Raw genomic sequence first — 14,750 nt, forward strand, 5'->3', positions numbered from 1 at the left:
CTCAAAACTACATGTGTTTTATAAACATTCCTATAAAATGATTCAGTTCTTTAAAAAAGTGGTCCTCCCCTACTGACAATCAATAAAACAGGGCATCTAATTATACCACCAAGAAGATGCATTCTCGTTTGTCAGGACACACCATCAGAACAGTGATGAGCATTATCACCTCCACGCTGCCCTGCCACTTTAGAACCAAGGGCATCACCATCAGTCACCTGAGACTACTCCATATTTACTGGCATTTTGCAAGTTTACTTGAATTACTACAGAACTAGCCTATGATACTACTTTTAGTTCTGCAAGTGATCTAACACTCTTCTCCCCCAAACAAACAAAAATTTAAGCATCAACAATGCAGAATGAGAAAGGCTCCCTCTAGAGATGCCCAGACACAGTGTGTGTGTGTGTGTGTGTGTGTGTGTCTAGAGCTAACAAGCAGACATGCAGCCTTGGCCTTGCACTTGACCTGGAGTGGCCTTGGACTATGCCAATCTCTTGGAGCTCCTGTCTTCCTAGTGACACAGGTAAGTGTCCACACTAGGTCCTTTACACCCTTATCACTCATAATTAGGGATGCTATGAGTATTATTCATCTTGCTGTTATAACTCTAGGTTCTTAGATTATTTAACTTCTATAGAGCACTAGTGAATTGGAGCAAATTTCGCCTCTAAAATGCATAACTATAGACAGACAAACACCTCACATTAAATACCTTATTTGGCACCAACTGCCCCATGTACTGCTTCCTAATATCACTATGTGTCTCAGAACCTTTTCATATGACAGGATGTGCATTATGCGTGTTCAATCTTTGTCATGACAGGCCAGTGAGCAGAGGACTCTCACAGCTCTTGGCTAGTGAGTGGCAAGTCACCCACTAGGGATTTCTTAGTGGGAGTGGTACAGGTCAACTTGTGTTTTCTTTACCCTGGTCTCTCTTTCTGTCATTGTTTCAAATTCTAATAAACAGTTTTGTCCAATAATGGCTGAACAAAGGCATGCAAGTGGTAATTATGGAAGATATAAAAGTGCTGCAGAAAAGCATCATTCTAGAAGTTGAGACGTTAGTATTTAGGATCTGTAGGGGCTCAGGGTGTCCTTAAGGAAACAGGAAATAGGAGATAAGTCAAGAATTGGTAGAAATCCTTGGATAATATGCAAGGCCTCAAAACAGCACCGCATCCACTGACCCACAGCGGTATAAGGAGTGGCTGGTGGAAGTTTGGTTGGAGACACATCAGGGCTACTGGAATTTGAGCAGGAGGAGAAGATGCTGCTCAGACGTCACGTTGGCAAGGCCTCTCTATGGTCTGTACCTCAAAGCCCCACCACACTGGTCAACCAGCACTCCCTATAGGTTTTCAGGCACACCTCTAATTTTACTATGTAACACTGAGATTAAACAATTACTGGTAAGCAGCAGCATGGACTACAACAAATACTATAATTTCGTACCAAATATCCTGGGTTTGAGTTCTGATTACCTGACTTTGTATAAATTTTTTAACCTGTCTGAAGTGAAGTTTCTTCAACTATGAATATGTCCATGGGCGATGGCAGTTGAGAGAGGATAAGATTTGTGAACATGAACTGCAAATAAAGTGCCTGATGAATGGCACTTACTTCCATATCGGCTGGCTACCATGGTCCTGGAATTTCATCCTCAGGACACAGAAGCTTAGTTCTTTTTAAGATACATACAAGACGCTTACTTAAAGCGTAACCCATAAGGACAATCTTATAAAAGAAACATAAAGAACAATAAGACAGCTCTGTTTAATGACATTTATGGCCTGCTAGCATCCAGAAATTATTCAATTAAAATAAACTAAGACAAAGAACAAATTCCAGAAAAATGCAAAGTTTGTAGAAGAGTGAAAGAAGACTTTAAAAAATTCTCAAGATCAATTTAGTAAAAACTGGTTTACGTTATAATGAAAGAGAACTGCACCTTTTAGTAACAAGAAATGAGAAACAAATAAATGGGTAAACAAATTCTATGGGACCTGTAGCAAGAACTTTGGGTTTCAAGCCAACAGCTCTAAGAGATGAGCCACACAGGAGGACAACATAGGGAGAGATGTTCTGTCAAACAGGAAATGAAGCAAACTTCTGTTCACAAGCCACCCTTATTTACATCAAAAACAGTGTTTATGTTTAGGGCTAGGTAAATACGTAACATTCAGGTAGGGCACAATTCTGACATGTGCTCCATGTCTTTTGCAATTGTCCCAGGTAGCACGGGTTTGCCACATTCCAAGCGGTGTCCCCAACAGGCCCCGCATGCCTGCATACGTTGCCTCTAATTTATGGTAAAGGGAAGCTCAAACAAGTCAAACTGAAAACCGTCACTGACTCAGTGGCAATCCTGACACAGAAATCCAGAGATAAACACCAAGTACAAATGATCAAATGTACACAGACTTCTCTAATACAACTTTCGTCTACAGGAAGGAGAGGGGAGCAGCAGCTAATAGTGTTTCTACTGACAAAGCACACAGAAGAAGTCACAATTTGAAAATATTTTCAAGAAATATTTTATCTAGAATGCACTCCAAAAACATATAGAGGACACACCCACAATTGTCTTACCATGTGTGTGTTGGTAGTCATTATCTGAGAGTGGGAAGGAAAGCAAGTCGCAAAAAGAAAAAAATCAAGATACAAATAAAACAAACCCTAGAAATTATGAAACAACCAGAGAGCTGATGTCTATTAGAAACTATCAATCTACTCATTGCAAAGGAAACGGACACTTAAGGACATGTGAAAAAAAAGGGGAAAATGTGTTAAATATGAAATTCCCATATTAAATAAGCCATGCTTGGTGGATCTAACTGAACCGCTAGATAAATAATTAATGGTGAAATATAAGTTACAGAAACAAAGTCTGAAAACCCTCAGGAAGGGGATTTCCCACAGTAAGCCGAGTATGCGGAGCAGTGCATTTACTGACGTCCTATGACCTGTAAGCGATTTGGGAGCTAGAGACCCAAATATCAGGAGACCCCACAGGCTGTGCTGAATGACTGCACTGACCCCGGATCGAACACCAATCGAGGGTTATTCCCAAGCAGCCAAGTCAACAAGACCCAGTTCAGTACTAACCTGTCCATTGCTGGTCACAGATGCATTTTCAAACATGAAGTAAGCACCAAAGAAAAATACCAGAGCGTCAAATACTCCTAAGAATGTCCAGTAAATGAACACTCGCCAGCGGAGTAGAGCGTTCTTGGCGATATCTCTGTGGAAGGAAAACAGTGAGAACATAGTGGCTGCGTTCCATTAAAATAGGCCTCGGGCCAGGGACCCCGCTGTCTCCACTGTGCTCTGCAGTGAGCACCTGTGTCCACTAGGGGCCTCTAAGTCACTGGAGAGATTTCACAACCAGGGCACTGGCGTGGGCACCATCCACCCATCCTACGTGGGTGTCCCAGTTTTACAGAATCTCTCTGTATTCTTTCTTACAACCACATGTGAATCTAAAGTTTTCTGAAATACAGTAAGTTTAATTTAAAAAGCCATAAAAAACCCCAGTAACACAGACATATGCCAGACATCCTGAAGTGCAGTTCTGAAATAACAAACATCATTTCCTTGTTATTAAAACATACTTTTCAAAAAGCAGAAAAGAACACACCAAAATCAGATCTGTTAACTCCCCCCCCCCCCCCCCCCCCCTGAATAAAGCAGAGCATATGTGGTTTTTAAAGAATAATTTAGGTCATAGATGCACTGGGTTATAAGGGGATAGATATCCTTACCCCAGTCCTTTCGTAATTTATCAAAAATCATGGTAAACAAATAAAAAAAAATAAAAAGGCATGGTAAAGAAAACACAATATGGCAAAATACGAACTGGCTTAATATGTACATTTCAAATGCAACATAAATCTTCTATCTAAATTTGAAGTATAATCAGTCAAATTACATTGATTCTTGCATAAGGACTCCGGTAAAAGCAAGTGCATCAGCTGACACTGAATGTTTCCGGTTTTTAAGTAATTCAACCAGGCATTTATTTGGAGGCACCTCTCTGGCTACCTCGTTATTATTCTCCAAGCTCTAAAGCAAGTGTGCCTGCGGCTTCGTACCTGTAGAGGGAAGGGTCCCTCTTGAGTGTGTCCATGCTGACGTGCTGCTCCATCAGGCTGTACAAGAGAATCGGAAGGGAAGTGAAACTGATGTTGTACAGTGTCAGGTAGGCGGTGTCATACAGCGTCTGCAGGAAGGAGAACATCCACTGAAAACACCACCCGTGCACCTCGTTAAACTTTTTTGATTGTTTTGTTAAACATACATTTTTAATTTGCAAAGACTTTTAACATGAGCATTCTGAAATACAGACAGAGCCTTCTTTCTACAGATTTAGAAGGACCAGGACAATTTTCAAAGCTTCATGATGTCAACTAGTCAAGCTTAAAATCATGGCTGATAGAAGGCCCGACGGTGACCCACCCCATTTGGCCACTGCAAACTTGCACAAAAAAAGTTGCATAAAAGCTTGCAATTTTGATCGCCATCTTCAAGCTCCCATTTACCCCAGTGCCGGACCCTTCAGATGGAAGCAGGTGGCCACAGCCCATCTGAGCAGGACAGGAGAACAAGTGAGCGAGGGAAAGGAGGGGCCCTGACAGTCTCTTCTCCCGTCAGATGGCCTGCACACCTCTGCTCGGCACTTGAAAGTGTCAGAAGCCAATGAACTGTGAGACACCAAGACAGAATCTCAGATTTAGATTCAGTCCGTTCAGAAAGCCCAACACAGCTCTCCCGGGCTTGGGATAGGCAAGTTACTCACTGGGCCCCACGGGAGAGCCTGTAGTCAGCAGACGTGGGCCCCTCCACGCCACTCCTCTCCACCCGCTGATGGGCTGCTGCGGGCACTTGGGCCTCCCTCCCCATCCTGGCCTGATGCCTCTGCTGTCTACTCTCCCCCCACTGCAGCCACCCCCATGTGGGAGGGAGATAAGGCTCAGGGGAGCGTCTGACTTAAGACATTAGGACTCACCTGCTGTGAAAACCCACAGAAGAACTGGTATAAAAACTGAGGGAAAATGAAGCAGACATTCTGAAAGACAAGTCACATGCCTGTTAGTTCAAGGGCACATTGGAAGAGGCAGCCAACCTCCCCCAAGGCTGTCCACGGGACACCACTTTATCCGGGGAAAGTGACCCAAAAGTGTCCTACGTTCCCATAGGAGCAGGTAATGGGCTTTGCATTTTTTTCTCTTTTTTAATAGCACCTACAGTGCATATGTGGCCATGTCTCGTAACTCTGAGAACAGATAATGTAAAAGCAAATTTGTTGAAGAGATAGGAGGGAGTGTTGTCAGTGTAAACAGGAAAGAATCAAATTGCATAATGAATAAGGAATTAGTTCAAGGAATCATAAAAGAATGCCCCTTTCTCATTCATTTTACAACTGGTATCTTCTTATTGATTCCACATGAAATTGTGCGAATGGGAGGAAAGCGCTAGGATCAGCCCCTTCCTTGCTGACAATTACTTCTATTTTTACATAAATCACCCCTTAAGGCAGTGGTTCTCAACCTTCTGGCCCTTTAAATACAGTTCCTCATGTTGTGACCCAACCATAAAATTATTTTCGTTGCTACTTCATAACTGCAATGTTGCTACTGTTATGAACCATAATATAAATATCTGATATGCAGGATGGTCTTAGGCGACCCCTGTGAAAGAGTCATTCGACCACCAAAAGGGTCGCGACCCACAGGTTGAGAACCGCTGCCTTAAGGCATCTGCCAAATGTGTCATTCCAACGCGGGTAGTATATTTCACCGAAACAGTGACAGGAGCAAGGAAGTACTTCCTACCTTATAAAAGAAGTATTGCACAAGCTCAGATATCCTAATGTAATAATAATGCCCATGAACGAGTAGCATCTTCTTTAAATGCTTAAATTTAGGTATTGCATAGTCACTGTTCCTTGCAGCCTGACGACCTTCCTTTCCAATGACACCTATAAGAAGAGAATAAATGTGCTGAGTACACACTTTCTCAACAACATGCAAGTGAAAATGGGAATAAGAAAATAAGGTTAGATACAACCATGGCTGTGAGATTTCTCAGTCATGAACGTACGAAATCCCAGATGCTGCCCTGTGTCATCTGAAGCCTATGATCTTGCCTTTGGCTGTATCCCCTTCTTGTCTAGCTGAAGTGATAAATCTCAGTTACCAAGATGCGCAGGAAATAAAAAAAGAAGAGGCTTACCTATGCCCACATGGGCCTCCAGGATCATGCTGACATCATTTGCGCCATCACCGATTGCTAATGTAATAGGGTGCTCTTTTGAAAATTTGATTAATTTAACAATCTGGAAAAGAAATACAGAATTGATCTTCTCTGTTTTACTTTTGATAAGGTTAATCATTAACTAAGTATAAATAAGGAAGATATAAGTTAGGTAAGAAAAATGAAAAAATTATTTACTTAGGCAGGGGTGGGGGACCTTTTTTCTGCCAAGGGCCATTTGGATATTATTTATAACATCATTTGTGGATCATACAAAACTATCAACTTAAAAATTAGCCTGCTATATTTGGTCAAGCATTTAATTAACTCACCCCTAATGCCTTGGCGGGGCCAAACCAAATGATTTTGTGGGCCTTATACAGCCCATGGGCCGGATGCTCCCCACCCCTGGCTTAAAGTAAGTGTACTACATTCGATCTATTTTATCCATATACGATATATTTCATATTGAAAGAAAAACAAAATAAAGCAAAAGTAGCTAAGGTTTGATTACAGTGAGATAAGTAGGAAATGGCTGGTTAGCAACCTGAAGACAGACATAAAATAGATGAAGTAGTTTTCAGTTACAGCTACACTCACATATTTAAACAGAAGGGAAAGTATATTTAAATATAAAAAGAAAAATCTGAACATTGGATTCTATTAGAAAATATTACTATTCCAAACTATTTGTTATCTAGCATCTACTTTTTAAAATAAGCTATTCTTAATGCTATTTTAATTTTCAAACTTGTCATGTGGGTAAAAACAAATCTGACAGTCCAATGCAATGAATAATTTCCAAATGTTTTAGCCAATTTCTTGGGACTCACTATTTTCCATTCATGTGTCTAAATGATGGTTTGAGATACAGAAGTAAAAAGAAGAGGGGAAAAATGTGTAGATTGCCTTCTTTGTTTCAAGATGAGAGACTGAAACAAAAATTAATTTGTATAAAAGTTTGTTAGACTCGGTTCAGAGATGCGTTTATATATAGTGCATATAAGGTTTACATAGAATCAGACACATAAGAGGGCGGTAGGGAATAAAACCATTTTTTATCTTAGATAGAATGTATATGAGTTTTCGAGTCTCAGCTTGTCCTCACAAAGAATTACCCAGGGAGGTCGAGTCCTATATTCTTAGTAACACCGCCACTTAACAGATTAGTGTAGTTCACGTGCGAGGATGCTAGACATGACCTCTTTGCATGTGATTTTCAGTACTTCACCTTAACCCACTGGGTTAGTCTGAGCTGTTACTGTTTTCTTTCATGAATCATTCACAAGAAACTGGTCTAGTGTATCTAAAATGTGGTTTAACAAAATTGGAACTGTTGTAGTTTGATATCAGAAAGAGATCTATGTTCACATATGTATGCCATAATGCTTTAAAGAGTATTTTTTAAAAAACCATCAGGTGTGTGTTTCCACAAGAATATGTTGCAGTGGGTAGAACATGAGTTTGGAGTCCGACAAACTGGAAACCAAATTCTGGCTGTAATTTTCCAAATGCCTCCTTTTAGAAACATCACCCTGGTTTTCTGCACCTCAGGTACTTCATTTGTAAAGTAGATTAACATCAGCCATCTATCAGGCTGATGCTGAAGGTGAAATGGGTTCATGTGACTGGCTCAGTAACGCTGAGGTCACAACGTCTGCCTTCCGTGTGCGTTCCTATCAGTGATTATACCTGTGTGTGCGGTTTTATTTTACAAGACAAGTCAGTCAGAGACATCTCTCCTAGAAAGGGGCATCCATTTGATTCAGTGAACCCGTACTAATCACAACAAGCAAAACAAGATCCATGTTTTAAATTTCTATCACATTTGCTTCTATGTAAAAACGGTGGTACTTTGCTACATTTCAAAAGAAATAATCAGTGGTTATGACAACTAGTGAATGGCTTTCAGTATTTAAATACCCGTCAATCTATAATAAAAAAAGTAATATGCAAATTAGACTGGACAACCTCCCGGACGAAGCCAGGGCTGCGAGGGAAGCCCGGGTCCCGGGTGCCAGAGGGAGGCTGGTGCCAGCAGCCAGGGGAAGGAAGGCCTACTCTTGCACGAATTTCATGCATCGGGACTCTAGTTACTAGATAATTAGAAGGGACAGGAGCACGGACCTGGGCCTTCTGCAGAGGGGCCATCCGGCAGCACAGCACGGCGCTGCAGTTCCGGCAGATGTTCAGGAACAGTTCTCGGTAGTTGCTGCAGCTGCCATCTTCACGGGGTTTCATTATTAAAGACAGCGCAGCTCCATCAATAATTAAACCATAGTCTTGCATATCTGTTGAAAGTCTGTTAATGACACAAATCAGAGAGATTCCTCAATAACTAAGTTTATAGGTTTTAGAAGACCACATAACTTTCTTGAATATCTAGAGAGGCTACAAATCCATGATCAAGAGATTACAAAACTAGTACAGTAACCTGATGTTGTCAATAGGTTCTGCGGCTTTAAGCCAAACGATATATAAGGAAACTGATTTTACCATAGGCTGATGTACACAAGAGTTAAATTCCCATGGTGTCTCATCAACGTTATAGCGAAACAGCACTGAATGAAATGATGTTATTCAAGGACCTGCTTTACAGTAATTCCTCCCTTATCCTCGGAGAATACTTTCCAAGAGCCCCCAGTAGTTGCCTGAAAAGGCAGGTAGTACCGACCTATATACACTATGTTTTTCCCTATACATACATACTTCTGATGAAGTTTAATTTATAAATTAGGTACAGTAAGAGACCAACAACAATTAATAATAGAACAATTATAATAATATACTGTAATAAAAGTTATCTGAGCAGGGTCTTTCTCTCTTTGTCCCTCTTGTGGATACACTGGACAAAGGGATGATTCACACTCCAGGTGGGACGGAGAACGGCTTGAGACTTCACCATGCTATTCAGAACAGTGCACAGTGAAAACTTGTGAATTATTTCTGGTATTTTCCATTAATACTTGCTGACCATGACCACAGGTAACTGAAACTGGGGAAAGCGAAACTGTGGCTAGAGAGGGACTGTTGTATTTCTTGTTTTATCAATATGGTCTTTAAAGTACTCAATGTAAAGCCTTTGACTAAATTTTAAAATTGTGTTTTAATTAAACATTCACATTTCTCTAGGCAAAGCAAACACACAGTTCTAACTGTGGATTCATGTGTGTGTCCCAGTACTGCCCAACCATAGAAGGAAAGCATTTATCTTGCAGTCTGAAGAGGTCAGTCTTTATTCCCAAACTTCCTGGCCACATTGGCCACCCTCAGTCTTTATCTTCACAGCTAATATCTCCTTGGTATTATGCCTGAATGACCTGCATTGGGAAGAACATGGTTATAATATTTCTCTTTGCTGGTTTTCAAAATTATAAGGAACATCTCTAATTCCCAAAAGGAACTCTGAAGACTGGTGAAGGGAAATAGCTTTGTACCACTTATGAACACTTTAAAATTTGCATATGATCAGAGAGCTGCTTTTGCTTTACCTACATTAATGACAACCTAAAACGATTCAAATAAAATCTATTCTTAGATCGTGCAAGTAACACCAGCAAGGACAACATTAATAAAATGTATCAGAATAAATTCTGAGTATTCTTGGAAAAAACCCAACTCTGGAGCATATATTGTTTTGTCTTAACAGACAAGCAATCATGTGTTATTAATATTTCTTTCCCTGGTCTGGCAGATGCCCTGAGGAATCCAAAGTACCGTCTATCCTCCCCCACCCCCCACCCCAAGTGTTTTAGAAACAGATGAGAATGCGGCCAGTGTGGCTCAGTCGTTGAGTGTCAACCCATGAACTAGGAGGTCATGGTTAGATTCCCAGTCAGAGCACATGCCCGGGTTTCAGGCTCCATCCCAAGTAGGGGGCATGCAGGAGGCAGCCGATCAATGATTCTCTCTCATCATTGATGTTTCTCTCACTCTCTCCCTCTCCCTTCCCCTCTCTGAAATCAATAAAAACATATATTTTTTAAAAAGACACATGAAAATGATCCCATTCACAGTATTTTATAAATCAATCAATCAAGTATTTTGTATCCTTTAACCAGCAGTGTGAAAGTACACACACACACACCCTCTCTTATGCACACCCTCTGTGTAAAAAGACACGTTACAGTTGATAAAAAGAAATAGCTCTGCTCATGTTTCAGGTGATCCCTCTAACCACACGGATGCTGTTACTGATGGGAGGGCAGAACCACATTCCCAGCACGGGCGCTGAGGCTCCCCTTGCCAACGGAGGTCACCTACCCTGAGAGGTTGTCCCTGGTTAAGCTGCCGTTGCAGCGCAGGACAGTCTTACTCAGCTCAAACAGGACATCATGTAAACTCTGCTCCTCAATTTTCTTGGTGGTTAGTTCAAGCAGCTGTGTGTTCCTCCTGAAAAGTTTGCAGGCGTAGCAGGTGGCTGCCGCCGTCTCCATCTTGTCCCCGGTGAGCACCCAGACTTTGATGCCGGCCTTCTGCAGAGCTTCTATGGTGTCAGCAGCTTTCTCCTGGAGCCTAAGGACCCAAAAACGAAACAACAAACGCCAGGGCTGACAAAGGCAAATCAAAACAAACCATTTCAGAAACTTGTGACCTGTTAAAATATTTTAATAGGCCTTCAGAATTAAAAAGCACCATCGCGCTGACTCATGGTCTTATGGTAAAGTGCCCGAACCTGTCTTTAAAGTGTATTAATTTTTTACCCCCCGCCCCCCCGCAACTAAACACTTTCTAATATCTAGTAGATAACATGGATAAAATATCTAGAAGCAAGGGTCCCCCCCAACTAAACACTTTCTAATACCTAGTAGATAACATGGATAAAATATCTAGAAGCAAGGGCTGTCTTGCATTGCCATACACCAGCATGACTGTTTTGGTCTAGCTGGGACTCACTATCCGGAGAGGCTTTAGGCAGCTGTAGGAAAGATCATATAGCCATCAACAACAAAAAGTCTAACCCAGCGAAAAATGAGATCTGGAAAAGAGATGGTCAGTACTATTCATTATCTTTTCTTTTGGCAAAAACTGTTCAAATTTTGCCTCTTATCAAACTGGAGCCCAGGTTGCTGTAAACCAGGTAACACACTGACAATGTTAGCAGAGATTCTATGGCTAGCAGGGATCACAAGCTTCCCAGTGTCAGCTGCTATGTGAAGCCTTTTGTGTGACATTTCACTTTTATAACCAACGTAAGGGCTGAGGATTTGACCACCACCCCATTTTACGTGTGGAAAACCCAAAGCTTGCAGAGGTTACAAAACGTGTCTGAGGGTAAACGGCTCTCTTGACATTGGTCAGACCGTCTCGCTATCCATGGGAGTCTGGCATCAAAACCACGCTTGCCTCCTTTGGGGGGCCTAGCATTTTTCTTGGTTTTAGGGTCTTAGGTTTTGATAGGCGTGTGGAGTAACGTTGTGTCAATCTGCCAAGCACTGCAGAGAAGAAATGGATTCAGATTCTGACTGGAAAGATTTGGTTAGATGTTGGAATCATCCTCTAAGGTTGACCACACAATCATAAGTATTCTAGAGAGAGAAAAAAATCTCTAATTTCACCTTTTTTTTTTTTTAAGGAAACTGAGGCTGAGGGTGGTCTGCAAAGAGGCTGGCCAGAGGTTTTAAAGATGTACACAAATATCATCACTTCAAAGCCACTGGCCCTATATGTGCCCACCCACACCAGTATCTATTATCAATATTTTGATGTCTCAACTCCCCACTGACTCAGTCTGCTCCACAACCTTCTTGAGGGGCCCCTGCACATCGGCTCTGCTTGCTTGGTTCCTCCATCCGTAAGAGCCTTCCACTTTCCCACCACTTCCTTCCAGGCCCAGGCCCACCCCCCGCCAGGCAAAACCACCCTACAGAGTATCTCTCTCCTGCCGAATGCACAGCTCCGTTCTATGACTGCCGTTCCACGCTGTAAACCTGTCCTGTGCATGTTATGCTTCCTCATGTTTATATTTGTGTCCATACCTGTTATACTCTGGACTGAATGAGGAAAGGAACTAAAGAAACAAAAACAAACAAACACACAAAAAACCCAAGCAAACATGGAACAAACTGATCAGTCTCAGAGGGAAGGTGGGGGTGGACAGGTGGGAAGAGATTAACCAAAGAACTTATATGCATATATGCATAACCCATGGACATGGACAATAGTGTGGTGAAGGCCTGGAGTTGGGGCGGCAGGGGAGGACTGGAAGGGGTCAATGGAGGGAAAAAGAGTACATCTGTATTGCTTTCAACAATAAAGACTAATTTAACAAACAAAAAACAAATCCAAACAAACCCAAAACTTCCTGCATTGTCCAATCTCATACTATTGAGATTGAGATCGCAGTAAATGCTTGTTAAAAACATGGAAAAACTGTAGGTTTCGGGTTAAGGATTTAAATTTTGGACCAGTATATAGATATTAAAGACTTCCAACCTTTATAGGAAATAAAATCTCAGTAAATGTATTGAAGCTTCTATTTCATTCTTTTAAATTGGAATAATTTTTTCTTTTCCATTTCTTTACTGTTCTCAGCGGGCCCATGGCCATTTCTTAGTGCATTAAGCCTTAAGTAACTTTTAGCTCTTGTTTCAGACTTGTCACAGATTAGAGGCTCTTTCTTAAGAAGCATTTGAAAACCTGTAATCAGTAATTTTACCAGTTCTTCTTATATGATTTGCAATATTCCCCTTGATTACATTGAGCATGTTAAGACCTACATTTTTACACCTGCATTTAGAAAGAACTAGTAACAAATTTAGACACATATTAGTTATTGATTCCATTCTAAAGAATAATTTTAAAAATTAATCCTGTAAGATATCTTGACTATACATAACATAATTCAAAAATGCTGACTAATTCTGGTTTCTTCTGCGAAAGTGTGAATTCAGGAATCTTATTCATGGAACGTAAAACATCACCCAGTCGTGAGTTTCCTGTGATAGCATCTCCCCCCCCCGCCCCGGCAGGCAGTCGGACAGTCTGTCTCTTCCGACCTGTGAACACGGGCCTTCCGTGTGGCTGACGCTCTCCTCTGAAGCACCCGTGAGGCACCAGCGTTATTTCTGGAGACAAGGCGTAGTGTTTACTTACTGATCCTCAACGGCGGTAGCACCAAGCAGAGTAAGATCTTTCTCTATCTGCTCACAGGCTTCTGCTAATTTCTTTTCTCGATCTTGAAGGGCCATCTTGCAAGCCTGTAGCAATTTATAGATGCCTTCATATTCTTCTGGGCTGAGCCTTTTGTAGGCAACGCACAAAGTCCGGAGCCCCTCCTATGGGAGACAATGCATTCCACGTGAATTTCAGGGTCACTGTGCCAAAATATCATTTTTAAATAGCTTTCTTGATGTTTCCTTTCTCTAATTCAAATTACTAACCAAAGAATTCTAAACCAACCAACCGTAAAATGGGTTGACCATTTACAACTGCATTATTCACGTCTACATCAAATATAATCATTACAGATTACAGAAAAAAGTCAAACTAGTAAGCATGGGAATAAATTATAAAATCAGGGCCATCCAAAGATAAGACTTTGTTCTTTTATTTTGAAAAATGAAGAGTTAAATTTTTTTTAGGGTAGTAATTTGCAATTCTATGGTGAATACCAAATAATATTTCTAAAGTGAACCTTTTTTACATGGGAGTTTGTAATTCCATTTGATCTCATGCAGCACTTGCTGAAGGAAGCGGCTAGGCTATGTATCAAACCCACTGGGTCCACAGGAGAGTGAAATAAAAATCTAGGAATAACAAACTCTCTGCTGTGATCGTAATTCTGGACGTCACCACACACAGAGAACGAACGCACCACCCCAGCCAGCGAGGCACATGCAGAACACTGGATCCCATCCATGTGTTAGCGTGGGGCTTTCACAGCAGGAATGTGCCTGTCCCTTCCTCTCTGCCTGGCAGGATGGCTACAGGGAGATGGTCTTCTGCCCCTCAGAGAGAACATTAGCAGATTTCCAGGGGCTGAGAGAAGGCTCGTGGCATAATCTGCAACAAGTGAGCATGTTCCCCTATGCACTGTGGGTACACAGAAGGCCTGATGAAAAGTTTAATGTCAGAAAGCCAAGTTATTAAAGAGTTGAGAGAAAAGTTTAAAACCAGTTATAAGAGAAAGGGACCACCTGGTTAAGAAATGGGCCAGGGAGGGGGAAGTCTTATACCCTTTTCTGCAGGAGCCCCTAGAGCAGGAGACATAATGCCATAATAGTACGCTGTGGGAACCCTGAGTTTTAAAGTCTGGGTTTTCCTGATGCCCGGGCAGCGTTGTTTGGATAGAACACATGGAATTCCATTTTGGCTCCATGAACTTCCTTTCATTCAGATATGACTTGCGTCTAAAGGAGTGGGAGGGGTGCACGGGAGAACCCGGGGGGAGAGAACACCCTCTCCCGTCCTGGGCAGAGACCCCAGGGTTCAGCAACAAGCGTCCCCTGTCCAGAGCCTACCCCACTGACTTCTGTGGTTACCAGTGTGG

The 14,750-nt window shown here is 41.7% G+C and overlaps 1 protein-coding gene across 2 annotated transcripts in view; it reads right to left on the minus strand.

The window, feature by feature from the left end:
• The window catches only part of ATP11A (ATPase, class VI, type 11A), an 84,099-nt gene that overhangs the window by 12,526 nt on the left and 56,823 nt on the right, over window positions 1-14,750 (minus strand). For both annotated transcript variants that reach the window (XM_005884444.2, XM_014531947.1), the window contains exons 18-25: window positions 13,355-13,536; window positions 10,523-10,774; window positions 8,387-8,561; window positions 6,239-6,341; window positions 5,839-5,984; window positions 5,013-5,072; window positions 4,099-4,226; window positions 3,113-3,248 (exon numbers count right to left, since the gene is read on the minus strand). In XM_005884444.2, coding sequence (XP_005884506.1) covers window positions 3,113-3,248; window positions 4,099-4,226; window positions 5,013-5,072; window positions 5,839-5,984; window positions 6,239-6,341; window positions 8,387-8,561; window positions 10,523-10,774; window positions 13,355-13,536 — 1,182 coding nt within the window. The remainder of the gene's footprint in view (window positions 1-3,112; window positions 3,249-4,098; window positions 4,227-5,012; window positions 5,073-5,838; window positions 5,985-6,238; window positions 6,342-8,386; window positions 8,562-10,522; window positions 10,775-13,354; window positions 13,537-14,750) is intronic.

Source organism: Myotis brandtii, unplaced genomic scaffold (genome assembly GCF_000412655.1).
Source record: "Myotis brandtii unplaced genomic scaffold, ASM41265v1 scaffold83, whole genome shotgun sequence".
NCBI lineage: Eukaryota > Metazoa > Chordata > Mammalia > Chiroptera > Vespertilionidae > Myotis > Myotis brandtii.